General features: G+C 39.0%; 3 protein-coding genes across 4 annotated transcripts; 2 read left to right on the top strand and 1 right to left on the bottom strand.

The window, feature by feature from the left end:
• Positions 1-340: 340 nt before the first annotated feature.
• Positions 341-11,046, bottom strand: sar1b (secretion associated, Ras related GTPase 1B). Its single transcript, XM_056730728.1, has 7 exons — positions 10,887-11,046; positions 8,983-9,058; positions 7,473-7,592; positions 5,209-5,274; positions 5,022-5,125; positions 4,795-4,926; positions 341-1,761 (listed from the first exon to the last, which is right to left on the bottom strand). The coding sequence occupies exons 2-7, from the start codon at positions 9,038-9,040 to the stop codon at positions 1,645-1,647; spliced, it is 597 nt and encodes a 198-aa protein (XP_056586706.1). The 5' UTR covers positions 9,041-9,058; positions 10,887-11,046; the 3' UTR covers positions 341-1,644.
• A 553-nt stretch (positions 11,047-11,599) lies between these two features.
• sec24a (SEC24 homolog A, COPII coat complex component) lies at positions 11,600-22,747 on the top strand. Of its 2 annotated transcripts, none has more exons than XM_056731580.1 (22): positions 11,600-11,871; positions 14,754-15,188; positions 15,658-15,792; positions 16,272-16,411; positions 16,515-16,696; positions 16,778-16,880; positions 17,112-17,238; positions 17,406-17,515; positions 17,633-17,745; positions 17,827-17,945; positions 18,024-18,079; positions 18,165-18,371; positions 18,598-18,721; positions 18,950-19,108; positions 19,202-19,375; positions 19,469-19,579; positions 19,660-19,835; positions 19,918-20,055; positions 20,241-20,345; positions 20,433-20,525; positions 21,007-21,110; positions 21,816-22,747. In XM_056731580.1, the coding sequence occupies exons 1-22, from the start codon at positions 11,817-11,819 to the stop codon at positions 21,928-21,930; spliced, it is 3,081 nt and encodes a 1,026-aa protein (XP_056587558.1). In that variant the 5' UTR covers positions 11,600-11,816; the 3' UTR covers positions 21,931-22,747. The 2 variants fall into 2 exon arrangements, with proteins under 2 accessions (XP_056587558.1, XP_056587557.1); XM_056731579.1 differs by having other exon boundaries at positions 16,269-16,411.
• Positions 22,748-23,667: 920 nt separating this feature from the next.
• camlg (calcium modulating ligand) lies at positions 23,668-27,828 on the top strand. The gene is made up of 4 exons (XM_056730189.1): positions 23,668-23,910; positions 25,910-26,328; positions 26,414-26,479; positions 26,612-27,828. Exons 1-4 carry the CDS (start codon positions 23,757-23,759, stop codon positions 26,801-26,803), a joined length of 831 nt encoding a protein of 276 aa, XP_056586167.1. The 5' UTR covers positions 23,668-23,756; the 3' UTR covers positions 26,804-27,828.
• Positions 27,829-27,934: the final 106 nt, after the last annotated feature.

Genomic DNA, 27,934 nt, shown 5'->3' with positions numbered 1-27,934 from the left:
TGCACTGTCAAGGTACAGAGGTGAGTGGCGGCTTTATATAGCGTTTACATCATGCTGATTGATTGGATTACATTATCATACTCCTGCCGAACTTAAATAAACTCCATTAAGATGTGTAATCATGAAAATGACAATAGTGGTCAAACCTGTTAAATAAAAAGCTGGTTTAGACCAAGAACTAAGTTTCATTTAACTATATATGTAATATTCAATTATATGGTTTCTACAGTATTTCACGATTTATATCCAGAACATGATGCTGTGCACTCAATTTTTTGCAATGTTTCAATGTTTTGTATTTTGATAACTTGCGTTCTGCGAAATGTCTCCAACATTTGAATCCAGAAAAATGAGTAATTTTATTCAAGGTGTCAAACCCTTTACAGACATTGTTACACGGAACTATAGTTCATTTCAAAAAGTCTGAGCTGATCATGGCTCGTTTTCATTGCAAACATTTATTACAATTTATTATGCGACAACAGTAGGCTATCTTTCATAAATGGAACAGCTCATGGAATGACAGATGGAGGACAGGAAAGTAAAATGCTTTGATGTATGTGCCATTCCACTGCAACTCTATAGAATAGGACCAAGACTCTGCCCTTCGCGTTTCATCCCGTTCTGGATGTCTTTACATTTAGCCTGTGATTTGTTTATTAAAAAAAAAAATCTAATAAAACAAAGGATGGAACAAGGCATGCATAATATTGAAATCCACATTGAAATTAAGAACCATATAGGACATCTTTAAAACGAAATGAAAAATCTATGTATGGCATTTATATAAATTACATGTGGTCCGTCTCATCGATGATGTGTCTCCACCGCTCACCCTGCACCGTTTGATCAAGGCAGGCTGCTATCAAGATATATTTTAGCATCAACTAGATCTTCCACTTCGCGCTATGATTACTATCGGTTAGCAGTTAAATATAAGAATCTATAGGTTTTTGTGCCAAAGGTGTGCTGCCCCCTCGCTCAGACAACTCATGCTCAGTGTTGATATTCTTCCGTAAGGTTGTGGTTTATTGCCATCTCTATCTTAGATTCCAAGCCATAAATAAAGCGCAAACTCTTGGTGGATGAATTTCAAGAGGCCTTGAGCGACCTCCTCAATGCGGCAGTACAGTAAAGTTGTTGAAACAAAAACAGATATGCAACTGAGGATGACCACACTGATAGACTCTTGGCACAGACAGTCACATCATCATCTTTAAGCCTGAGGACTGTGGCCACACATGACAGAATATGAGTTCAAGCACTTCATGTTTCAAGTTGTGATGAACACGACCCGTGGACAGTTCTTAGGAATATTTCGGAACTTAACGTGGAGCATCGTCTACAGTTGCTGCAGTATTTTTACCACTCCAACAGTCAAAACAGGAATGGGTGAATGAAAAATAAAAAAATTATAGAGAGAATAGACGAAAATGCAAAGAACGATGGTTTTGGGTTTACACATTTTCAGAATCACTGCTAGTTTGTTATTTTCATAAGAAATAAAGTGAGAAAAGAGTTGATGAACTCATGAACGTTAACAGTCCACTGGAGTTTTTCTGAGAGTGAAGGCAGGCTGTATGTGGGCTGAGTGTGGTGCTGTTAGACATCTCTCTCTCTCTCTCTCTCTCTCTCTCTCGCTCTCTAGTCAATGTACTGTGAGAGCCAGCGGAAACCCTCGCCGTAACCCTGTCTCTTCAGCACGCTGCACATGAACACCTCCAACGGTCTTGTGTTCAGCTCCTTCAGAGGAATGTTGCCCTGAAGAGACAAAGAAAATCAGTCACTGACACCTCACGTTTTCACCACTGCGGACAGTATAAAAACAGGACACATTCATCTTTATGAAAACATTAAGAAAATACATGTTGTTCATCTAACTCATGGGCCCGGTTTCACAGATAAGCCAGGACTATGCCTTAGTTAAACTAGGATATTACAGTCACTTTTATAAAAATTAGGGCTGTCGAACGATGAATCGCGATAAATTGCATCCATAATAAATGTTTGTGTTTACATAATATATGTCTCTATACTGTGCATTTATATTTTTTTATAAACATATATTTAAATATATTTATTAATGTATTTATATTAACCAATAATTGTTATATATATATATATTAGTGGTGGGCATAGATTAATTTTTTTAATCTAGATTAATCTAGATTAATTCCAAAATTAATCTAGATTAATCTAGATTAAAATGGCTCATTTGAATTCTGCCGAAGGCATTCAGAATATGTGTGCTACCCAAATAATGACTAAAAGTAAGTCTTTGAGAACGGGTTTCTCAAGCCAGGTGGCGCATTAGACCAGGGGCTCATCTCCTGTTTCCAAAATGCATCACAAACTGCTTGAGAAAGCTGTTCTACTATGATAATTGGTGATGAAAATTAAATTATGTTCAATAAGATGAACTTGTGTTTACTTCCGCATTAGCTAAGGGATGATTTCCGTTTAGGTGGTACTTGAGACTGGAAGAGCTCCTACAGTACATTTACATTTAGTCATTCAGCAGACGCTTTTATCCAAAGCGACTTAAAAAGAGTGAGGGAGCAACAAGCGATATGTCATACAGGAGCCATAATACATTAGATCTCAATACAAAGTTACTGGTTTCAACTAAAGCTAGACCACTACCTGTTGAGAGAAAGTGTTTTTTTTAAACCAATTCCGCATTGCACAAGGTGCAAACAACCTTAGTCTTGTCGATGTTTCTATTGGGAAGCTTCTTAAAAATTAATATTCCCTGAAGCAAACCCGGCGGCTTCATAGCTGCATCCATGTTAGCACGTCACATTTGATGCGGTAATTTCACAGTAACGTTATGTTGTGTTCAGACCAAACGCGAATGGCGTGTCAAGCGCGAGTGATTTATATGTTAATGCAAAGAGCCAATAGACCTACTTGCTGCGCGAATCACGCGAATGAAGCCCTGGTTATGAGATGATGAGCCGGCTTCTGCTTCCGCGAATGACGCGAGTTGAAAAATATCGTTCTCGCCGCGTACAGTGCAGTTAAGCTGGTATACATCCGCGCTAAAATATCAAGGTGAAAGTCATCATAGCTTGCGTAGTATAGACCCAGCTGCCAACCCAACTTTGAGAATAGATTAACGGCGACATTTTTTTTAACGCGCGATAATAGTCTCACTGCGTTAACGCCGTTAACGGCCCACCACTAATATATATATATATATATACACACACACATGTTAAATAATCAGTTTTATATTTTTCTTAAATATATCCATGTATGTGTACGTGTTTACAAATACAAATCGTGATATGCACAGTGCGCAGAAATATATTATATAAACACAAACTTTCATTCTGGATGCCATTAATTGATAGACAGCCTTAATACAAAATGCTTTAGAAAAACATTACTGGTGTGGCTCTTGAGACTAAACATGTCCTGAACTATTTAAATATGTCAGTGCCAAATTGTTTTTAGTTATTACAGCTCAGACATTCATTTTAGTCTGGGACTAGGCCTTATAGTCGGCATGAAACAGATTGTCTTTTTTCCGTATTGTGACGTATACCCAAGTGAAACGACTTCTTAAATGAGAAAAAAAATGTGGGTGTGACAACATGATTTGATGTTTGAAGCTGCTAAAAGAAAAACATGTACTTTTGAAATTTGTGTGAAAACTAACAGTTAAGTGAGGATTGTTAATGCTTTAAAGTGCCGATGTGTCACACAATACTGCAGTATTGAAAATTAACATAAAATTAACCCCCTTGATTATGGAAACTGTGTTAATACAACAAGTGTGATAAATAATATTGTTTATAATATGTCCTAATATGACACAATGACAACTTTGAACATTTTTCGTTAAAGGGAAAGTTCAACCAAAACTGAAAATTCTGTCATCATTACCCACCTTCGAGTTGTTCCAAATCTGTATAAATGTCGTTGTTCTGATGAACACAGGGAAAGATATTTGGAAAACTACTTATAACCAGAGAGATTTTCCCCCGTATTGACTCTCATAGTAGGAAAAACTTCTTTATCATTTGTTTGTTCTGTTGAACACCAAAGAAGACATTTTGAAGAATGTAGGAGCGCAAACAGTTTTGGGGCACTTTTGACTACCGTTGTATTTTTCCAGCTATGGGAGTCAATGGGTGTCAAAATCTGTTTATAATCATTCTTCCAAATATCTTTCATATAAAGGTATACAGATTTGGAACAACTGGAAGGTGAGTAAAGGATGACAGAATTTTTGGGTGAAGTATCTCTTCACCTCCCTCTAGTGACAAAAAGAGAAAACACAAATCTAAGTGATAGTTTTTCAAAACGTTTAACAATCAATAGACATGACCATAATATGATAGGGCTGGAGGACATATTGTTCGATTCTTATGCTCAGTTTCGAAATGAATTACTCTTAAATGCTGCCACATCCGAAAGCCAGAGGACGCTCTTGCGTAGAAACTCTGAATATGGAGCACAGAAGAAGAACCATTTACACAGGAAATGCCAGTGGTCATATTCTATCGCAAAACTTTTTCAGGTATTTTAATGATAATTAAGTATAATTATAGTGATGTTGTTTGACCAGTGTTGCTGTTTCACAAGCACGTAATAAACAACTCAATCAATCAAAAATTGATTTTAGATCGAGCAGAACGTCCTGCTCATCAAAGAGCCATAGTTCACAGAAGAACTATGCATAAAACACAGAATCACTCTAGACAGGTATAATTTAGTGTGAATCGTAATATACCACCCAGGCCCTAATGGTCATCGCAAACTGCCATTGTGACAATATTGTCTTACCTTGCCCGTCGTCTGACCGTAGAGTCCGAAGACCTCCCGCAGCTGCTCCTCACTGATGGCTTCCGGTTTGTCAATTTTGTTGCCAAGAATCAAGATTGGCACATTTCCAATGGTTTCATCTGTCATGAGTGCCTGTTATTCATAAACAATTCAAGAAACACAGTAGGTCATGCACAATCAGCCCACGTTACGAGAATGAGTATTTCAAGGTGGTCTCTAAAGCTCACGTCGAGTTCTGTTTTGGATTCGGGCAGCCTGTCATGATCTATGCAGTCAACGAGGAAGACGATGCCATTGATGGCAGGGAGGTAGTTCTTCCAGACCCGTCGAGCTGTTCACAACGACACAAACAGCCTTTAAACACTCAGATCATCTCATAAAGACCGAAGCTGAGGTGTTGATACGTCTACTTACCCTGAGCGTGACCACCCAGGTCAAAGGTGGTGAAGGTCATGCCAGCAATTGTCAGCTCTTCTGAGGCTGTGAGAGGAAACAGACACGATCCATCAAACCACAGAATGTACTTCTATAATTACACACTGGATTGTATTAAACCTACTATGATAAGACTTTCATCACGCCCCACTCATATATTAAACCTAGGGTGACCACCCGTCCCGCGTAGCGCGTGCGCGCACAGCGTTTGAAGCCCAATTCATGCGTCCCGCAAATTGAGACCGTGTCACGCATAATCAATGCTTGCTCAAAAAAAAATTTGTCGCTCTATATCCTCGAGCCCCAGGCAGCCAAACGAACATTACTTGACAGTTCAGCAAGCTACTGTTGCCACACCCACCCATCAGTTGAACTGCTGATTAGGTTGTTCCGTTGTTGTTGTCATGACAGCGCGCACACATTCACACACTGGGAAGGAACTTTTAGATGCGCGCTCCAATTTGAAAAATGGAGAAAGGGACTGATTCTGAGCCAGGGGCGATTCTAGGTTTTCAATATTAGGGGGGCTCAGCCTCCAATGAGGATATATATAGAGAGAGAAAGCCACACTCTAATCACCACATATTGTATACGTTACTAAAATAAAAAATTAAGAGAGAATATGCAGAAAAGCATAAATACAAATTATCGTTATTCAAATGAATATCACATTAATCGGTCAATCTGCAACATTTATATTTCAAAGTTACAACAACAGTCACAAATCCATAAAATAAATATCACAATCAACTGCTGAATCATTATTTAGTAAGAATAACTTAATATTTCCCTGCCATTCATTCTGTTTAGCACTAGCGCTGTCACTCTCTCTGCATGACTGCGTGTTCATCTGTTACCTCCACAATATGTTTTCAATTAATGATAAAAAATACTGAAGCGTCTGAAAACGACATAAAGCTTCTGTACACTTTTATTTCCCCAGAACTCAGAACAATGTAAAACACTGCCGCACTGGGCTGAACTACAATAACTCTGCCCGTCCTCTTTCCGGAGCTGTCAAAACTACCGTCGACTCTCTATAACTATAGCACATCATCATTAATGACACTTTCTGTGCGCTACAATATCATTTTTATCGTCGAAGTATGCCGTCATTTGTGTTTAGTGATTTCATTTGGCTTGAGGTAACGTAAACAAATAGTTAACGAGGGGTGAACGCACATAAAACTTTTAAACAGTGAATGGGAATGGGTCTTGTATCGCTTCCACATCATATTAAGATGCATTTATAACAAAGAATGGCAAAAATGCAGATGTCATGTTAATGAACACACCTTGTAAAGTTACTCTGCTAATGACGTTAACTCCAATGTGCTACTGTGTGAACTGAAGAATGCGCTAAATAACGCAGCCTAACGCCGTTTTCATAATAAGAGTTTTAAAGGGGGCTATAAAGCGATCTCGAATTCTTGTACAGATTACATTACACACAATATTTTAGGGGGGACTGAGCTAGAACTTTAGGGGGGCTTTAGCGCCCCCTAGGGCCTAGCAACGCCACTGATCTGAGACATTAATTCAAAAGAGAAGGTGTGGGTAAAAGAAAGACTGGGGAAATTAAATAGCTAAAGTAAATCGTAAGTGGAAGTGCATTTGTCAATTCATTGAATGTTCAAAATATTCTGAATCTTTATTTTAAAAAAATATACATTGGCTGGCCTATTCATGAGCATACATCAGCAATTACACATGTTTAGGGGAATAGTGCATTATTAATATACCATGTAAGGTGGTATGTGCTAGAAATGGGTAAACCACTATCTGTGAGTCTGTCTGGGGAGTGGGGGCACCGCCGCGCTAGCCAGTGTCCCACATTGCCCCTCAGAAACATACCCCTTGTCCCCCCTTGGGCTTATTAGCAGGTGGACACCCTAATTAAACCTCAAATCTGATTTCAAGGTGCAGACTGGAAGATCATGAACTCAGAATTTGGTAACATTTGTCATTATATGAACGTGTCAAAATGAATAATGTCAACATTTCAGCAGCTAGAATTTAATTGATTAACAATCGGTGGATATATAATAACTAGTTTCTTGAGTAGGTGAGAAAGCAGTAGTAATTCCACTCTCCCTCATAAGTGCAGGTGGATTTACAGTATCAGCTTTAACAAAAAGCATTTGATTTGGACTGTCATCTGCATAAATAGCCCATAATGCGGCTCGGCTGTAATTGTGATTGTGGTATAATACGAGCATGAGTGTGGTGCAGTGTGCACTTACTGGGATGTAAGGTTGGCACATGCTGACCCAGTCTGTCATCTTTAAGCATATGAAGTAAAGTCGTTTTGCCAGCATTGTCTAGGCCAAGAAATACTAGTTTGCCAGACTTCTTGTACAGCCCTAAACAATGAGAAAGACAGTCATTCTGCGGTCTCAACATTACAAAGCACTTTTAAACAAATGAGAATGTTGACAAGAATTGCACAAGTCCAAAGAAGCTGCATACAGAGAGTTTCATTTCCCATCTGCTGAGAAACAGAAGTCCTGTGATGAGAAAAAAATGTCATGCAAAACAACAGACACAACTGCAGACGACCCGACACGGAGACGAGCTTGAACCTAATGAACCAATGCAGAGGACCTAACCTTCTATTAGTCAAATAATAAGACACGAAAATGTTATCTTAATAATGAAAAAAGGGTCAAAGTTGAATATTAAAACAAATGTATCAGTACGAGTAAGGTATACTGAGGGTTAATGTATTGATAGAAAAAGATTGTGGAGATCCCTCTCAGTCTGGAGTGGATGAACAAGAAAAACAAGAGCAGCAAGAGCAGTCGAGACTGCGTTTCTCCTGCAGAAACTCGCCATATGCTGAAGAAAGGTTCTGATTCACATGCAACGTATTGATACAGCCCATAATGCAAAGCCTATTGATTCGACAGTGTAATTAATTACTCTATCCCATTATCCTCCCATTTAAGCTGCTTTGAAACACAATCTATATTCTACAAAATGCTTTACAAATAAAGATACCTTGACCATTTGAGCATGATATTAAAATTGTCCCAGTTTCTTACTGCATGTTGCTGATCTTATTGTGAACGATTCATTCATGCACATTATTCGAAAAGCACAGGATTTTCAATATCAAAATAGAATTTGCTCAATTTGATCTGTTCTGATTCGAGTAGAGATTGTCAACCTTATTAGTGAGTAAATCATTGTGAAAAAGTCTATCCCTAACTTTTTTAAATTCCACTTTTAACAGGGGTTTCACAAACAAGGTTAAGTACTAGTCCAAGACTAAAATGAAAGTTTGAGCTGTCTTACCTGAAAATCAATATCTTTTAATATGTAATTGCCTTTATTTTGTCTCAATATGCACACCAGTCATTTTTTTGTCTATGGCAGTTTAATAAAAGTGACTTAAATATAAGGCATAGTCCTGGCTTAGGATACACCTTGTCTATAAAACCGGAGACTGGGCCTATGTGATTTAGGGTGCAGCTTTCCGAACAGGGATTAGACTGGGACATTCGTTTTTACAAACATGCTTAACAAAAAACATTACTTGTGTGTACTTTGAGATAAAACATCAGCAATGATGTATTTTAAGATGTGTCAGTCCGTGCGGTTTTTAATTAAGACAGCTCTAACATTTATTTAAGTCTAGGACTAGTCTGAAGTACTATTCAGGAATGTCTATTTCAGGTGTGTTTCTTGAAAAACATTATAGATTTAGGATCAACATTGACAAAAACAGAAAGTGATGTTCCATTAACTCACCCAAGAACTGTAGAACGCTACTGAAACCACTATAAATCCAGTCAAATATGAAGGACATATCCAGGCCGTCGGAATTCTGAAAAGAAACAAAGTTATACTATCAAGAGATTTTCCATTACACTTATCAGCATTTTCAATAATTATGAATGCCATCGGTTTAATTATCTCGGCTCTTCGACCTTTTTAATGGCCTGTGAATGAGCAGGGAATCCAGACACAGAAACCGTGAAACAGTTTTAAAAAACGCTAAATTTTCACCTCTGTGTGAAAGTGACTGCGGTTATTAACAATATAGATTCATGCTGACTACACAAACGACCTCAAACAATGTTAAAAAACAATTCTCCTGACGGGAAACATCAGCAGAGCCATCACAGGTTTGTCATCTACATGGGCTTGTAAGGGATGTAAGGAACTCAGTGTGACATGTGGCTCAGGTTGCATAAGCTGTCAGCAGTCAGCAGTCAGCGGAGTAAAGAACAGCAGTAGTAAAGGTGAAGGACACATGTTGACAGATGAGATACACGTCAGCATGTCACAGTCTGCCTTTGACTCACATACAGGAGTGCTGTCTGGACTACACACACACACATTCTCTCACAGCAGCACCATACGCAAAAATACAATGCTTTCACAATAATAAACAAACAAATAAAAAAAAAAACATGCCATTTGTTCTACTTCGATACATTAGCAATTTTGTCCCTTAAGAAAAATAATCATGGTTTTGTTACAGTAAAAGCATAGTAACCATGGTTGGTTTTGGTGGATGGAATACCATTTGTGAATTGTAAAGTTGTAGTTACTGTTGTTAACAAGAACCAAAGTTAAATTTGTGTAGTAAAAGCATTGTAACTTTTCTTAAGGGTGAAGTGCTCATATATAACGCCTTTGTTGTATAAAATTGGGTTGTGCAATTAATCGAAAATTATTCGTAATCCTCAATTTGGGCCTTTAACAATTGCAAAAAAAATAATCGAGGTAAAACGATTGTTGTGACTCATTCCATTAACCAGATCCTCTCTTTTCTTGTGGTATAAATCCACAGCGCACCACTTTCCTATTATTGTTCAGTTGAATTCACAACTTAAAAGCAACGTTTTTTTCTTTTCTAGTATGTCGTTTCAAAAGTTAGTTAGTAATCGTGTTAATCGGGATCTCAATATTGACCAACATAACTTTGATTGTGATTTTTGTCATAATCGAGTAGCCAAGCAAGACTATAGCTATGTTATAAGAACAAAACAAAGGAGAAACGATATCTGAATCTCACAGGCAAAGTAATAAGTTCGCCACTCTGGATAGATAACAAGACACTTCTGACATGCTTAAAACACAGAAAACAAACAATAATGTGGTTGCACATACGCCACAAATATTAAAGTTTTAGGTTTCAAAAACGATATAATTAATCTTGATTTTTTTTTGTTTATGTTGGCAGATCACAACGTTACTTGAGTGCAAAATGCTTCTGATTATAGTTACTTGTAAAATAAAAAACGATTCGTGAAGGATAACTGAACGGAATACCGAGCCAGTAACAGGAAATATGGTTGTTATGATACGAGGGTGTAAATTTATAATGATGATCTGATTCCGTGAATGTGTAAGTATGTACGTGTCATTTCTGGCGATTATGCTAAACTAGAGACGCTACAGAGCTAAAGCCATTTTACCATCAAAAAAGCCATTACATCACCCATGTCATTTATTTCATGACTGAATGTGGTTATTAATATAGAATAATGCTGATGTCCGTCTGGTTTGTGTTGACTTCACTGTTACACAACTGTAGGATGCTAAATTCTAACATTAGCTTTAGCACGAGCGCCCGGCAGAGGCGAAACATCACATATCCTAAAGAAAAACACGCAATTAAACAAGCTTACAGACATTAAACATACCTCGGGTGTGTAAACAGATGTCTCGGCTCTTTCCTATGCTTCTGAACGGGTGAGTATTAGAGCAGAGTTGAGTGAAGATACTCTCAGATCACAGCCACGACACACAGCAATGGCTCCACTTCCGCTGCGTGTCACACTCACAACCAACCGGTACGGAAACAAGTTACACATGACGGCATAATGTAAGACACACTTCATATGAACACTTCTAGAGTAGAGGAATATGTATGCTCAAAATGTTAACTTTACGTTAACTGTGTGTACTTTTTATACTGTAAGTGTTTCTGTTAAATGAATGATGCCATAAGAACAAGAAAATGTTTTTCCCCCATGCATGCTCTGCAGACAAATATTGCTATTGCTGCAGAGTCAAATACAGCGAAACTGGCATTTTTACGTTTAACAAATTTATGTCGATTTTAACGGCATATATTCACATTTTAGATAATTTTTCACACTTTCAGTGCATTTAAATGTGCACATACCCGAGCCGCTAAAATCAATAAATCACATACATTTGTACAATCACATACAATCCACATTTATTGATGAGTTAGGACATTACACTTTTTATTCCATAAGCATAAAATATACGTTCACTGCTTTAACGTTTTTCTATAACTCAACACTACATGTGTTTCCAGTACGGGCGAAAGTGACATTCCACAGGAAATGCCACGTGTACCAAGTGCGCATGCGCGATGTTAGAGCTAGCGCTTGACTTCCGGTGAGCGGAAGGTGCTGGTTAATCGGGAGTGTAACACTAGATTGCGAGCGGAGGGTATGGATTTAACCATGGGCCAGTGAGAGCGGCCTGTATTACACACACAGCCGATCACTTATTTCATCTGTCAGAGTGTCACACAGGACGTGTGAAGTGGTTGTATTAATATTTAGACCGGTCGGGTGAATCTGCGCGTGCGTTTCAGGATGTCAAGCAGCGGCTTCGCGTCACAGAATGGCGCTGGAGGGACGTACGCCAACGGTAAATAAACTGTATATCATTCTATTGAACACACTCCTGTCATATCTGAAAGTATTCGTGTGGTAAACGTCACTTCTACGCGTCTTTTGTGGGTTGACACGACACTCGGTAACGTTAAAGTGTTTCGCAACCGGTTTCTTAGGCCGAGTTCTTTTGAGTTTGAACTCTTGAGCGTCGCGTCCACACAGCTCGCGATGCGACACTTTTGCGTTGTAATGTAACGAAGCTTTGAAAGTAAAGGTAAAGTTCACAGCTAACTATCAGCCAGACAGCTCCCCGAGTGGATTCAGTAGTTTAACTTTTTTTACTATCGCAACCACATAAGAATGAAATAAAACGAGTTATGCTGTTAATCGTTGAAAAGTACAAAGCAAGTCAAATCATGTCCGGACAGGGTTTCAGTATCAGTTTCAACAGATGATCAACTAATGTAACCGTCGATGACGTGCTACTCGCCCAAAACTACACGATTTCACTAGTTTAGTGGTATTAATACTAGTGCAAGTAATATTTGTCAGGTTACTGACACATTTTCAGAGAGATCAATTAATGATTAAAGTATGTTTTTGGGAAATGGCTTTTTGAGGATTTATCCTAGAACAATTCCTCACTAATAAGTAATACATTGGTAGTTTACTTTTGGGGGCATCTACTGCTGTTCAAATGACATGACTCATATAAACTGATCTGTATCAATGTACTGAATTCTTAATCAGTGATTGAACTTTGAATGATAGATATATAAATGGATTCAGTTGTTCATAAACAATGTGTGGTGAGCCAGATTTGAAATCCAAAACATCAAAAAAATTTAAGATCTCTTAGTTTCAATATTTATCTCTCTCTTTATTTCTAAAGTGAATTTTAACACATGGAATGTATTTACTGACAGAAACGTTTCAGACGCAGTAAAATATGTTCATCTACATGTTAAAGTGATCGTTCAAATTCTGTCATCATTCACTCACCCTCCAGTCATTTCAAACCTGTATGACTTTCTTTCTTCCGCGGAGCACAAAAGAAGATATTTTGAAGAAAGTTTGTAACCGACCAGCACTGGACCCCATTCAATTCTATTGTATGGACACAAAACCACTGCAAGTGAATGGGGGCCTCTGAACAACATTCCTCAAAATATCTTTTGTGTTCTGCGCAAGAAAGAAAGTCATACAGGTTTGAAATGACAAGAGGGTGAGTCAAACATGACTGTTAATTTACTTCCCATAAATAATGTTTTTTAATGCTACTAAGAAGGGATGGGCCGATATGTAAATTTTGAATGATAACCGATAATTATTTAACATTGGAAACCGATATAATGGACGATATAAGGTATCTAAATATTTATATTAAATTCCCCAAGACTGAAACAAAAGGAAAACAGTGGACAACTGCATTTAATTTTAAACATTCACTGCAAACAAGGTAAACATAAGTGCTCTTTTTTTCATGTACCAAGCCTACTTTACACTTGTTATTAATCTTATATTTTTTATTTAAAGGGGTCATATGGCACGAAAACTTGTTTTTGTTTGTCTTTGGTGTTATAAGTTTCCCCTGTATGTATTGGACACGTAAAATTGCAAAAATTATAACTCGTTACTCTTGTAACCACACCCCAACAAATCTACGTCAGTTCGTGGTATGATTTGACTAAGACAGCCCAAATGTATACGCAAGTAAGGTGGGCATACCTTTCAGTACAATTGCTTATGAACCTGACACAAATATGGTAAGAGTAGTTACATTTGCGTCACATGCCTGCAGTATTCGACCAATCATTAAGCACTGGTCATCTGGACCATCATAGCACACCTCGCTTTTCCGAGCCATAAGCTTTGTAAAATCTGTGCCTTTTAAAGAGGCGGAGCAAAGGGGAGATACAATCATGCACGGTATGTGTAAAATCATGTATACACATTGCATTACATCAAAAACAAACAATAATATTCGTTTTAGCCATGTCATATGACTCCTTTGATAAACTAATTATACTGTAAATGTTCTTGTGGAGCAACCCAGAAACATTTTATTAATAGCCAGCCACATGTCTAACAGGTCTCAAGATAGAAAGTATTCAGACAGCAGTTTGATTCAAACAATATGCTTTTGTTCCTACAATTTACAAATTCATAAATACTTTATCTACATACTGTACTGACATCAACAATTTTTTGCTAACAGCAGTGAAAGAAAAGTACTATACTGTATTTTAACTGTGAGCAGCGTGCAGGTGTAGCTCCAGCTGAAGAATTTTAACCAGAGGAAAAATATAGACCTAAAATAAATGTATCGATATGGCTGATAATTTATACCCGCATGAAGACCCTTCATTCATATTCCTAAAGAATGTGAAATTATTTCACGGGACCCCTAAGTTTGCATCAATATTGTGCATGTAATTTCTAATCGAATCATGACAAACTATATATCATTGGAAAGGTCTAAAACTCTAGAATACTAGTTTCTTTGGTGTGTTTTTTTTATAATTTATGTAGGGAGACTAATTTGATTATTTTTTATAAAGAGTGTGCTTAGATTTATTGTTATCCTTTTGCGACCCATACTTTTTACTGTATTTTCAATCAAAGAAAAACATAAACCTCTTTTATTTATTTTTTACAAAAAAACAAACAACATAACTTCATCACTTTTTGTGTATGTGTATGTTCTTTTGTTTAGCAGTAATCAGCTACTTTACTTTTTTCAAACGAGACCAACCATTAGTTTGTATTCCAAAGAATTCATGAGTTACCTCCATTTTAGTACCAACATGGGTTTTCATGTGTAGGCTCAGAGGGTTAACAGGATTTAACTATTGAGCTTGCTCTGTACTAACGACACAATTTTTTCAACTTTTTAATGTTTTTTATCTTCTCTAGGTCCCTCACCGAATCCTGTTTCACTTTACCCCTCAAATCAGGGCTACATGGCACCACCACAGCCAACCTACCTGAACAGCACGCTGGCCAAGGCCCCAACACCACCTGGGCCAAACACCAACCGGCACCAGCCTTCACCTGTCGGCATGTCCCAGCACTCCCCACATCAGTCTGCATCGCCCAATCACAGACCCGTCCTGACTTCTGCCTCACAGAGCTCCACCACCCCACCAAACAGCTACTACCAGCATCCTCAGCAGCCTCCCAGCTGGCACTATGGGGGTGCGTCGCCACCTGCGGCCAATCACATTAGCTCTGCTCTGGGCCCATCAGCGTACAGCAGCGGAGCTAGCACACTTCCAGTCTTCCAGAACACTATGCAGCCCGTTGGACCAGTGCCGCCCTATTCCTCTCTGAGCAGCGTTGCTATGCCTGGTACAATCCTTTCTTTATAGTCTTACAAATGCATTAACAATAGCACAGTCATACTGTTTCGATGAATGGAAGAGAACACATACACATACAGCAATGTTAATTAAGGATGTAATCGATTATAATGTAAATCAATTACAACATGTGAAGTTTCAAGTCCGTTGAGATGTAAAATGAATTGCAATTAATGTTTACTGCAAACTTGGTAAATGTGGATATGCTGATATTTCTTAAAAATTCAAGTTAGAAAAAGTACAAGAAAGTCTTTTTGTTTTAAAATTGCAGTTTAGTTTGGTAATTTGACTTCAAATATATTTAGATTTTACAAAGATATGTGCACTATTTGAGATATAATAAAAGGGCACTTGTCCATTTCAAATATGTCTCAAAAAAAAGTATTGTGAATTGTTACATCCCTAATGTTAATAAATGTTGTTACTTATGTTGTCTGTTTCTGTTTGATTTGTAACAGCGCCACCTGCGCTGAATGTTTTGGCACCTCAGACCCATCCGCCGTATGGCATCCCACCCACAGCTATGAGAGGAACCCCGCCTCCACCAGCCGCCGGTGTACCACCACCACCACCACACGCCTACCACAATGACGGTAAGAACGCCACAACTTTCTATTTGTCACACAACTTTGTCTTCAATCAAATGACACAAGTCTGTATTTTTTTTATTTTGGGCTATGTTTGAGATTTAATGCTTAGTGTTATTAGTGTTTGCATATAGCTGCTGTATCTTTGACCTTTGATGTTGCTTCAAAAGTTTTTGGTTAGAGGCTACTGAAGATGTTATTTTGAGCGTCAAGTCAAAAAAGATAAACTAGTCAGAAAATCTTAATAGGAACATGTGGCTAAGATGAGATGTGCACTGAGAAGTAAAAACTGGTTTTATGTTGGGCTCAGTATATAACACCATATGCAGTATTTGTGTGTCCCATTTGAACAGTAGTTTTCTTGATAATAATAACCAATATTAATTTCAATATCAGTTAGTTTCTGGTCCAACCTGCATCCAGTAGTTGATAAAGACTCTGCTGTAAGTGTGATGCTAACTGATGGTGCATGTGCCGTCCAGCAGGATCATATTCCTCTCAACCAGGACAGATGAACAGACCGATGGGCATGGCCTACCCCTCACTCCAGCCCCCTTCTTACCAGAGCATGCCAGGCATGCAGACGTCACCGTATATACAGCCTACAGCACAACCATACCAGCAGGTAAGATGTCTTATCCGTGTCATTGTGTACTGTGGACAATCCCGTCCTACAAAACTGTTGTTTGTCTGACCTGACCATTTGTTTCCTTTCCTCTCACACCAAGCCGTCTGTCGGCACGGCTCAGCTCAGCCCATCTCTAGCAGCATTAAGCCTGCAGTCAGAGACCCCAGAGGCCCTGAGGGTAGTCAACCTTCTTCAGGAGCGAAATCTTCTTCCTCTAGGAACAGTCACAGTACCAACTCCTTGCCTGCCTCAGGACCTGCAGAAACTCAACTGCAGTCCAGAGTGAGTTTCATTCATGTGGCTTTGGTGAAGGACCTGCTGACGGCTAAGTTTGCTCATTCTTTTCTTCCATCCTCTTCACAGGGTTTTCCGCAGTACTTTAACCAGCATCCCTCAAACACAGGCGCTACTGAACAAAGCCAAGCTTCCTCTCGGCCTCCTCCTGCACCCATTTAAAGATCTTTCTGTGAGTGTGTCTAACACATGCATGGGCAACTTATAACACACCAAAGACAAAGAAAAACACGTATATCTGGAGAATCACCCCTTTATATTGGCACTCGACCCCCTCGCTTTCTTTTCTGACTCAATGGACACTTTCCGAACGTCGTCGTTTGCATACTGAAATACCAGAAATGTGAGAAGTAATAATTGGAAAGGTGAATTAATCATTAAAGTTCTTCATGTCTCTCATCAGCAACTTCCTGTGGTGACGTCCAGTAATATTGTGCGCTGTCGCTCTTGTCGGACATATATCAACCCATTTGTGTCCTTCATGGACCAGAGAAAATGGAAATGTAACCTGTGTTACAGAGTTAATGATGGTGAGCCGCAATGGAAACAGATCTTTTAATATCTCATGTTTGATCATATATTGAGTCACTTTATGCAATTATATGCAGAATGTTATGGGCGTATAAGCTTTCAGTGTGATAATGTTTATGAACATTTATTTTGCATGTCATGGTTATGCCACATTCCTTCCTCTCAGTTCCAGAAGAGTTCATGTATAATCCTGTCAGCAGATCATATGGAACGCCTCATAAAAGACCAGAGGTTCAGAATGCAACCATTGAGTTCATCGCCCCCTCAGAATACATGGTAAGTGCTTTTACAGTCAATAGCAGTTACACTGTTGTCTCTTCTGAATAAGAAAAATCTTAATAACGAAGATGATTCAAAAGCGTGTGCGTTAGTTTACTGCTCCTCTGTCCTCAGCTGAGACCACCACAACCAGCCGTATACCTGTTCATCCTTGACGTGTCTCACAATGCAGTGGAGACCGGATATCTGGATGTGGTCTGCCAGACACTTCTGGAGAACCTGGATGTGTAAGTGAGCATTGTTACCCACAGTTCACGGCGGCTGAATTCAGGAATCAGCATGTGTAACTGGGTGTTTTTCTGATGAAGGCTCCCTGGAGATACTAGGACAAAAATCGGTTTCATCACGTTTGACAGCACTGTCCATTTCTACAACCTCCAGGAGGGTCTTTCTCAACCTCAGATGCTCATCGTGTCGGACATTGAAGGTAAAAATGCAACACAGAGCTGACAAACGGTCCCTTCCCAGCAAAACATTAAAACCTTTTCAACTTTTTGTCACTCAGATGTCTTTATACCAACACCAGACTGCCTTTTAGTCAATCTCAAAGAGGGCAAGGAGGTGAGCACATCCACGCCTTCAGCATATCACTATACATCATGATGGCATTTTGGATTTCTGTAGCTGAGTTTTTTTGTTGTTGTAGCTGGTCCAGGATTTGTTGAAGAGCTTGCCGCAGATGTTCTGTAAGACGATGGAGACTCAGTCGGCTCTGGGCCCAGCGCTGCAGTCCGCATTTAAACTCCTGTCCCCCACCGGCGGACGAATGTCAGTCTTCCAGACTCAACTTCCCACTGTGGGCGCAGGGGCTCTCAAGCCCAGAGAAGAGGCTGCTCAGAAAACATCAGCCAAGGTTTCAATATTACTTTTTCACTGATTGATCATGTCAAACCTGAATATGTCGAACGCGAATGAAGAGAAGAAGTATTCACTGATTATGAAATACAGCTGTGACTGCCGTCTCTATGACTGACGTTTGGATCAGCTTTTGTGTTTGAGGACGGTGTAAGACTGACCGGCATTCACTGTATTTGCTTATTTCTCTTTAATGTATTGGATGTGGTTGTATTCTCTTCCAGGACGTCCAGCATCTGGCTCCTGCTACAGATTTCTATAAGAAGCTGGCTCTGGACTGCTCCGGCCACCAGGTGGCTGTGGATCTCTTTCTGCTGAGCGCACAATACTGTGATCTTTCATCTCTAGGTCAGTCAGACACACACACACCCAGAGCTAGAGATTGGCAAAACTACAGCACAGTGTTTTGAAAAACACATTTATTTTCTCATTCAAAATACCCAGTGACTTGAAGCAAGTTTTTTTAATTGTCCTGGGTATTGTCCTTATTGTTTCAAAATCTTCAAGAAATCTTTCTATGCGTGTCCATGACAGGTAGTCAATAAATTCTGTTCTGAAAAATCTTTTTTTTTGAAGGTTGTATATCTAGATACTCAGCTGGCAGCGTCCATTACTACCCCTCTTATCACAAGCATCACAACCCCTCTCAGAGCGAACGCTTCCAGAAAGATCTCAAGAGATATTTGACACGGAAAATCGGCTTTGAGGCTGTTATGAGGATACGCTGCACCAAAGGTCTCTCTACCTATTCCACCAAAAACTGTGTTTAACACTTTTTGCTTTTGGTTTTATGTCTCATGGTGTCTGTTGTGTAATCTTCTGTTTCAGGCATGTCTATACACACTTTCCATGGCAACTTCTTTGTCCGTTCCACGGATCTGTTGTCTTTGCCCAACGTAAATCCTGACGCTGGTTTCGCCGTGCAGATGTCCATCGACGAGAACCTGCTGGACATGCAGGCAGTTTCCTTTCAGGCCGCTCTGCTCTACACGTCCAGCAAAGGTCCAGAGCAGCTCTGACTCTTAAAACACTATAAACCTAAAGAGGATTAATTCGTGCTAACATGTTGGTTGACATGCCCCTGTGCTCTTTCAGGAGAGAGGAGGATTCGAGTGCACACGCTGTGTTTGCCCGTTGTCAACTCTCTGTCGGACATCTTTGCCGGGGCTGATGTTCAGGCCATCACTTGTCTTCTGGCTAGCATGGGTACAATTCATGGTGTAAAAATATTATCTTAAAAATGTCTCATGCCCTCATAATTGCGTTTCGTTTCTTGTCGTGTACAGCCGTGGACCGCTCTGTTTCGGCCAGCCTCAGTGATGCTAGGGACGCTCTGACAAACGCAGCCATTGACTCGTTGACGTCTTATCGCACATCGGTGCTGACCATCCAGCAGCCCGGTCTGCTGATCCCTACCTGTCTGCGTCTCTTCCCTCTCTACATCCTCGCCCTGCTCAAACATGTGCGTCTGCCTGAAATCTGCATTTTATTACGTCACATGTGCACATCGGTCAGACTATAGACAATCTTCCTCCCTGTTTCAGAAAGCCTTTCGAACAGGTACGAGCGCCCCCCTGGACGAGCGCGTGTTTGCCATGTGTCAGCTGAAGTACCAGCCGCTGGCGTATATCATGCTCATGATACATCCAGCGCTGTACCGGGTGGATGATATGACCGATGAGGTAAGAGTTTTAACGGTTTTTAATGGACTTTTAATGCTTTATTTGTCAACTGCTTTTTGTTGACAGCCGCAGCCACTGCATTCATTACTCTAAAAGACTGAACAATTACATTTCAGCATACATGGTTTTTATGTATGTGTTTGTTGGTTAGAAAGTATCGGCTTTTTTTCTACTGTCGTCCTCAGGGTGCTCTGAATATCGACGAGCGCACCATCCCTCAGCCCAGAGCGCTTCAGCTGTCCGTGGAGAAACTGAGCAGGGATGCAGCGTTTCTCATGGATAACGGCACAGTGAGTACATTGTACAGTAATGACAGAAATTGGACTCGGCTCTTGATGGAAATCTCTGATGGAGTCTCTGAATCTCCTCTCTTTCAGGTGATGTATCTGTGGATTGGTAGAAACTGCAGCCCCGCTTTCATCACACAAGTTCTGGGAGTCGAGAGTTATGCTGCTATTCCTCAGAACATGGTAAAATGCACTGTTCTAGAGGGAATTTTGATAAATGTTTTGCAAATATAAGATCAGGAATTGAACACTGGTTCTTATTCATTCATCTGTTTTTCGTGAGGTATATTCGGTTATTACTAGGTCTGACTGTTACGTTTTGGAAATACTGTAATTATTTGCTAACAATTTAGTTCACAATTCTCAAATGTCAATATTCTTCTGCTGATCTGGATCAGTTTTGGAGAGTAGCTCAGATTTTACTGCAGTGTGTAACACTTGTTAATGTTTTGGTTGCATTTCATCATTTTGAGCTTCATGCATGGCTTTACTTAATTAACCCTGAAAATAATTGGACTAGTCCACAAATGATTTTTTTTTTATTTTAATTCCTATACAATAATACAGTCTATTAATAGTTGTAATTGGCATGTTATATATCTTAACCTTACGTAAAGCTCAGCATTAGGATATTAATAATTTGGTGTTTGGGTTGTGATAACAGACCCAACTTCCAGAGCTGGACACATCAGAATCATCCAGAACCAGAGCATTCATTGACTGGCTGAGGGAACGACGGCCCTTCTACCCCACACTACATATCATCAGGTCAGACACCTTAAAATCAATCAAAATACCCCTTCTGTCTGTTTAATGGTCAAGTAATACAGGTACCTTTAGAATAAGGTTAAGTGTGTCAAGATTTTATTTTCGTCAGTAGCGATTTTCCAAAACAAAAAACATTATATTTTTTCTTTCAGCTGTTTTTCTGATGAATCTAGTAAAAATACAATGAAAGTGTCTGTTAAAATGAATGCATGTAGAAATGTATTATAAATATAGTTCTTACATTATGCCCCAAAAACAAGACATCTGGTTGTAACATGAATACTCAGAGACTAGCAATATAAACTTTATCATAACCAATAATATCATTTTGTAGTTGGTGTAAAAGTATGTGTGTGTTGGTCAGACTAGTTAGTTTTTACACAAAAAATACCAAAGTCAAAACGGTGTACAGATGTCTATTGAATGTGACAGGAAGTGATGGTGGTTGTGGGGGTGCTTTAGATAACTACTGTACAAATCACGCTTTTTTTTCCTGTAGGTGCACAATAACTGTGGTTAAGTCAAATAAGTATGATCAGGTCAGGCGTTTATTACTGTAATAATGGGGTGTATGCATTGGGTACGATGATGTACTTCTGCTAAAATCTCAGCCACATTTGCTCTCGTTGCGCTGAGGTGATTTTTGGATCATTTTTTTATATAAAAATGATCATTGAGATTGACAAAATGCTGTCTTGATTGCAGAGATGAGAGTCAACTGAAGGCTGATTTCATGCAGAACATGATTGAGGATCGCACTGAATCGGCGCTCTCTTACTACGAGTTCCTGCTGCATCTACAACAGCAAGTGTCCAAGTGAGCTGTGTTGAAGCAGAACCACAGCAGTATTGAGCAGAAACGTTTTTCAGAGCCTCCTGAACACAATCCCACGTCAAACACTGCCCACTCTGTGTTTTTGTCCCTAAGAAAGGAGATGTAATGACTCCAGCGGTTAACAGCTTTCTTAGAATCAGATACTCGCATATTTATGTGAATTTGAGCGCACTGCTTGACGATAGCAGTCACACTTCCTGACAATAAAGTATCATTTGTATCACACTAAAAGTGTTGTGCAGGAGTGTTGCTTGCTCTCCAGGACTCGAGCGGACACACAAACCGCTCATGAAAACTGACCTTGATGCGGTCATGATTATTGAAAGATGAGTTTTTATTGAAGTCATTTTCATGGATGTTTTGGATGAAGCTGTTTGCCTGTGTTTTTTCGGCACAGGTCTAGTCGGTTGTAATTTATTGCCTTTTACTAAAAAAACTACATTTTAGGGAAAGCAATTTCATCATCTGATAATCAGTGCAATTCTTAATTCATTCACATACAGTTGTATTAAAACTCAAAGTTTGTCTCTTTCCTTTTAATTATTGTTTTAATTTAAATTCAATATTTGCCTTAAATGAAGTTTATTTTGTTGGAAAACCTTTGTTAAAAGAAATACTTTGTAAGTATGTAATATTTTAATAGGACATGGGAAAATTCAGATGCTCAACATTGTGACCTTTAAACATGATATATAAACCTCTATTGATAAACTTATATTATACTAAACAGATTGTTGATTTTAGAACAAGCATTATTTAGATCATGTTATATATAAAAATAAACTGGTTGGTTCTTTTAAAAATTGTTTAGTTTTTGTTCTGTTCATGAAATATATTTATATCTGCTTTTCAGCAATGGAGCCCATCTGTGTTAAACTTTGACAGATTTACTGTCATTTAAATTTGATATTTGAATGTAGGTGCTCCTGTAATAATATTTACACACATTTTCTACAATGAATGGGTATCAATGTAAAGGGTCTTATGACTGGAGTACTGTGGAAGACGGTAAGAAAATATATTCTTTTAAAAACAATTCTGGGATAATCAAATCACTGAATTTGATTTTTATGTACTTATATATTTTTAGAAATTATTTTAGCACACGTTACATGACTGACTGTTGAGGAAACAAAAAATGTGAGCATGTAAAAACAATTAAAACCGCATTAAATAGAAGGTCTTGAGCTCTCCTGAATTTTTTTTTTTTTTAATCTTTTTTCAAGGATTTTTTTGTGAATCATCACAATGTGGTTAATCAGGTCGGAGTGGCATATTTGTTGTGAATATTTTCACAGGACATTTTTTTCTGAATTTACACTGATTTAAGAGCAACTTGTCCCACACATACACGACGTCAAAAACGTTTAATTTTTTAATTAAAAAAATTAAACGTTTTTGAACACTTAAATAAAGTGCACAAATTCGTAAGCTCTGTGGCAAATACACAAAGGGAAACTATGAGAATTATGTTGGTATTAACAACAGATAAACTGTTATAGCACTTCTTTTGCCTAGATATCCAAAATATACTTCACTATATATTATGCTATTAAAACATAAGCTGACGATACTGATCTTGACTGTATTGTATGTGTAAATCACAGGCTACAATAAAACAGATTCATCTGAGTTTGTTTGCTGTGTCTACGCTATGGAGCTGAACTTTTGTTTTGAAACGTATTCCGTCGTACTTTAGACACCCGTGTTTGGTCTGACGTCATCATGTTGCGCGTGAGGTACCGCCCCGACAACAACGGATGAGTCGACTGATCCATATTAATATCTGATCTATCAGTACTAACGCCAGGTATGGAGTTAAATGAGGAGATAGAGAGCAGCGAACAGCAGGAGAAACGCGCTCGCAGTGCCGCCCAGAGACGCGCGGAGATCCGCAGGAGGAAACTGCTGCTGAATTCAGAGGATCGAATGAAGAGGATCGTGGGCTTCAGCGACACTGACGCGTGTGCGTTCCTCCGAATACTCATTGTAGTTGTTATTATACTGGATAGGGATTGTATTGTAGTTGTTATTATACTGGTGGATAGGGATCGAGTATTTGCCGTCCTCTTGCTCAAAATGACAGCGGCTCGATAAGAGAAAAGGTGCATATGACTTTATGCGGTGCTGCGTAGACCGATCGGCGTATGACATCAAACTACGGTTAGAGCGATTGGAAAGCGCAAGCTCCAGAGTCGCTCTCGTGGTACTATGATGTCATACGTCGATCGGTCTGCGCTTCGCCTGCGTTCAAGCGCATCATCTGTGCCAATTAATATAAGACAATCGACGATTCGGCATAAAGAATGTCTTATAAAGCTTAACGCGACAAATGATTGTTTACAATTAAAAGAAAGTTAAAGCTTTCGGTTTGTTTAGCTTTAAATTTGAATAGCAATTTGTTCAACCAGGCCCCAGACAATCCCACTTGTTTTATTTGATAGTTGTCACACGAGTATGTTGCTGATGGCTTTTATTTCGCAGTTAACGCTTTAAGATACATGTCTTAATTAAAATGTGTAATGGCCTAAAGATAGACTCAGTTCCCAATAAGGTGCAATACAGAATGCTTTGTTTTGAACAAAATTGAAAGGATGACACAAACATTTAAATAACCGCTTGTTGACAAAATATTGACAATTTTGTTCATATTTGTTAGAGAATTGACAAAAGTCAATGTTCAACTGAATCTTTTGTAAATTATTATAAACTAAATAGGTATGTCACTAAAAGAAAAAGCTACATTTTAATATAAAATCCTGAAAGGAATTAAGAAAGCCAACCCTTAAGGGAGACCTTCTTAAAGTCCCCCTGTGATAGATAATTTTATCACTTAAAATTAATATTTGACAATCAAAATTACATATTTAAAAGTTTTCTCTCTATTTCTGCCTTAAAATAACTTGAATGTAACTAGTCTGCACCTTAGCTTCATTAAGAATATGCAGACACGTGAATATTCAAAATAGCCCCGCCTCCACTCCGCTGCACACAATGTCATGACAAAGGCTGTTTTTCAGCAATCTTGTGTCCTCGTGTTCTCGCTCTACATCATCATCAGCCGTCAAAGTCTGATTTCAATACCCAAGTACACAAGAACAGAGAACGCATGAAAGTACCCGGATGTGTTCTTGATATCAAGAATGCATGGAATGCTGTCTGGCACACGTACAGAACCTGCTTAAAGTCCCAGAATTCACTGCGGGCCATCCATCCAAGTTCGGTCTTCCGATGCAGCCTGGCAAGACTGGTCTCAACGAGAACACAACTCTGTTCTTTGCATTCTTGGAATTAAGAAACCGACAAATTTTGCCCCCTATGTGAATTGTGTCCACTTAGGACCCAATCTAGTACATAGTTGTAATGGCTGATCATAAAGTTGTTTTCTCTATATGTTGTTGTATGGCTAACCATAGCTGCTTTAGCTTCTAACGAGCTAAATTCGCCTTTATAAATAAAAGCATTAAAATGACATATTAAAAGTTTACGAAAAACAATTCACACGGGGGCAGAATTTGTCATGACATCGGCAGTTCAGACGATGCTAAAACTGAAACTGAGAGCTGACAAATCAGTGCAATCTATGTGTCATCCTTGCAAATATAGGCTTCAAACTATTGATCCATGGGGGTCAAATGAGTTGATGGGATTGGTTAAAGGTTTATGACATTATTAACCAGAGGCCGTTTCAAAACGCATTTTTTAAATTGTCGGTTAACTGCAGTTTTATGGAGAGTCTAGTTAGCAATGGTTTGAGATGATATATAGCTCTACAATACATATCATATTTTTGTGTTGCAGCATCCCTAAAAAAAGTCCTATGAAAATTAATCTATGACAACTAGTCTTATTGTGTAAATGAGGTTCATCCTCTTTTATTCATCTGACTAACATTCATGGAGATCACACACAGGTTTGTATTGTAAGAGTCATGCGCATCTTTCTCTGTTCTTGTGTCTAAGCAGCTGCTGCCGGTCCCATGGAGCCACGTTTATATCTGGATTTGGACAGGAACGAGCCCTGGTCCTCCCCAAAGAGCATCTCACCACACGTGTCCGAGGCCGCTGGGAGCAACACTGATCCGTCCGAGAGAGTCGACAGCGACGAGGCTGCAGTTGAGGATGAAGCGTCTCGTGGAGTGCGTCAGAGACCTCGCGTGGAGCTGTCAGGAGAAGAACACTCTCGCTCTCCTCGCAGGGGTTTGAACAAGTACCTGTGTCGCTTTGATGATGCAATGAAGCTAAGAGGACAGCTGGCCAATGAGAAAGCGGCTCAGGAGGATGGTAGCGCAGACGTAGAGGAGTTGGACTCGTTCCGTTTCTTCAGACTGGCTGGCAGCATTGCTCTTGCTGTCTTCGTGCGAATCTTTGTTTGCCAGTATTTGGTGAGTGTTACAGAGGCACAGGCGAGACCCGAAGGTTTTGTTTTAGCAAACACTTATCTGAATACTGTGTCTTTTGTTTTTCCAGTCCATATTTGCACCATTCCTCACCCTTGAGCTGGGCTACATGGGATTGCATAAATATTTTCCGAAGGTTTGTCATGTCCGTGGTATTAACTTGTGTGTTAATGACGGTGGATTGGTCAACGAAATGTCCAGCATTGTTCTCTTGTTTTAAATGATGCTGTCCCTTGCTCAGATGAAAATGTCTTATTTGCTTCATCAGGTGGACAAAAAGACCAAGACGACAATGTTGACCGCTGCTCTCCTGCTGTCCGGGATTCCTGCTGAAGTGATCAATCGGTCAATGGACACCTACAGGAAAATGAGTGACGTCTTCTCAGACCTCTGTGTTTATGTCTTCACCTTCATCATGTGTCATGAGCTGCTTCTGCTGTTTGGCTCTGAAATGGCGTGATGGAAGTCTTGTGTCTGTCAACGGCTTGTTTAACACTAAACATCAGAAATCCTGCTTCAGAAGACTACTGTGAAATATTGATTCGGTTTACAGAGAGCTGAGTGGTGATTTACTTTTGCATATGTCCATAAAGCCTGTGAACAAGATCATTTCTTAAAGCATTTTCTAGATTTGACTTGCAACATAGTGTTCCGTACGGGGGTGGGTTTGACCTCTGAAACTAATGAAGTTTGTGAACAGCGGGGTGCGTTCTGTACTCGTTTATTTTGGGTTTGTCTCACAAAGACTATAAAGTCCATGTCCATGCTTCTCAACAAAGTCTAACGGAAATGATATTTTCCGGTAAGAAAATAAACCTTTTTACAACACACGTAAACATTATCGCGTTGTATTGCTGTAATTAGAACCAACATTGCTCGGTGTGCATTTTTGAATGTGGGCCTATTTACAAAATGTAGTTTATTTTCCTGTAATTCCAATTTTGTTTCGTTTTGCTCCGTCAGATTTAATGAGATTCCATCTTTTGCCCTTAGCCCAACATTAACAACAAAACAAGCCCTACGCTAATCTGTTAAGATTTATGATCTTACTGTGATTTTAAATTCCTTGATTTAAATGCTTTAAAGTGATTGCAATTGTTTAGACTTTCAAACATACTGCATACCATAACATTTTTTGCCTTTGGTATCAGTCACATGGACACCTATTTTGTTTCTTGCTGGTCATGTATGCATGTGTATGTGTATGTATGCATGTGTCATTAAAATGACTGAGCTTCCAGAGCTCAACAAACATTGTTCAAACCTTTCTGTTTTTAAAATCACAATTCGGTCATTGTTTCATTAATGATAAGCATCATTAATGTTTACATAATCCTGTGAACCATCCTCTGACATGTAACTGTGTTGTTTTTTGCCCTGACATGCTTATTTATGAAACTCTTGCTTCTTGTCACTGTAATAATACCTTTTATTATTGGATGGAGACTCCTGCTAAATCCTCAAAAATAAAAATGTCATTCTGAATTGTGTTGATCTGTGTGATGTTTGACATATGAACAGTAATAATAGGTGTAAACCCTCACAATCTTCTTACGGACTGCAAAATGTTTCCACAAAAATGTCATAGTAA

This window comes from Triplophysa dalaica, chromosome 19, assembly GCF_015846415.1.
Source record: "Triplophysa dalaica isolate WHDGS20190420 chromosome 19, ASM1584641v1, whole genome shotgun sequence".
NCBI classification, from domain to species: domain Eukaryota; kingdom Metazoa; phylum Chordata; class Actinopteri; order Cypriniformes; family Nemacheilidae; genus Triplophysa; species Triplophysa dalaica.
This window is presented reverse-complemented; position numbering and strand designations above follow the sequence as displayed.

What these genes read in the sequence shown, in the direction of transcription:
- camlg (XM_056730189.1), top strand. Translation starts at nt 23,757, where the DNA reads ATGGAGTTAAATGAGGAGATAGAGAGCAGCGAACAGCAGGAGAAACGC. An exon ending in CTTCAGCGACACTGACGCGT is followed by an intron (nt 23,911 to 25,909) that starts GTGCGTTCCTCC and finishes GTGTCTAAGCAG; the next exon opens with CTGCTGCCGGTCCCATGGAG. An exon ending in TGCATAAATATTTTCCGAAG is followed by an intron (nt 26,480 to 26,611) that starts GTTTGTCATGTC and finishes TTGCTTCATCAG; the next exon opens with GTGGACAAAAAGACCAAGAC.
- sar1b (XM_056730728.1), bottom strand. Translation starts at nt 9,040, where the DNA reads ATGTCCTTCATATTTGACTGGATTTATAGTGGTTTCAGTAGCGTTCTA. An exon ending in CCTGGGTGGTCACGCTCAGG is followed by an intron (nt 5,126 to 5,208) that starts GTAAGTAGACGT and finishes CGTTGTGAACAG; the next exon opens with CTCGACGGGTCTGGAAGAAC. An exon ending in ACGGTCAGACGACGGGCAAG is followed by an intron (nt 1,762 to 4,794) that starts GTAAGACAATAT and finishes TTGTCTCTTCAG; the next exon opens with GGCAACATTCCTCTGAAGGA.
- sec24a (XM_056731579.1), top strand. Translation starts at nt 11,817, where the DNA reads ATGTCAAGCAGCGGCTTCGCGTCACAGAATGGCGCTGGAGGGACGTAC. An exon ending in CTGTGATCTTTCATCTCTAG is followed by an intron (nt 18,722 to 18,949) that starts GTCAGTCAGACA and finishes TTTTTTTTGAAG; the next exon opens with GTTGTATATCTAGATACTCA. An exon ending in GCTCTACACGTCCAGCAAAG is followed by an intron (nt 19,376 to 19,468) that starts GTCCAGAGCAGC and finishes GTGCTCTTTCAG; the next exon opens with GAGAGAGGAGGATTCGAGTG.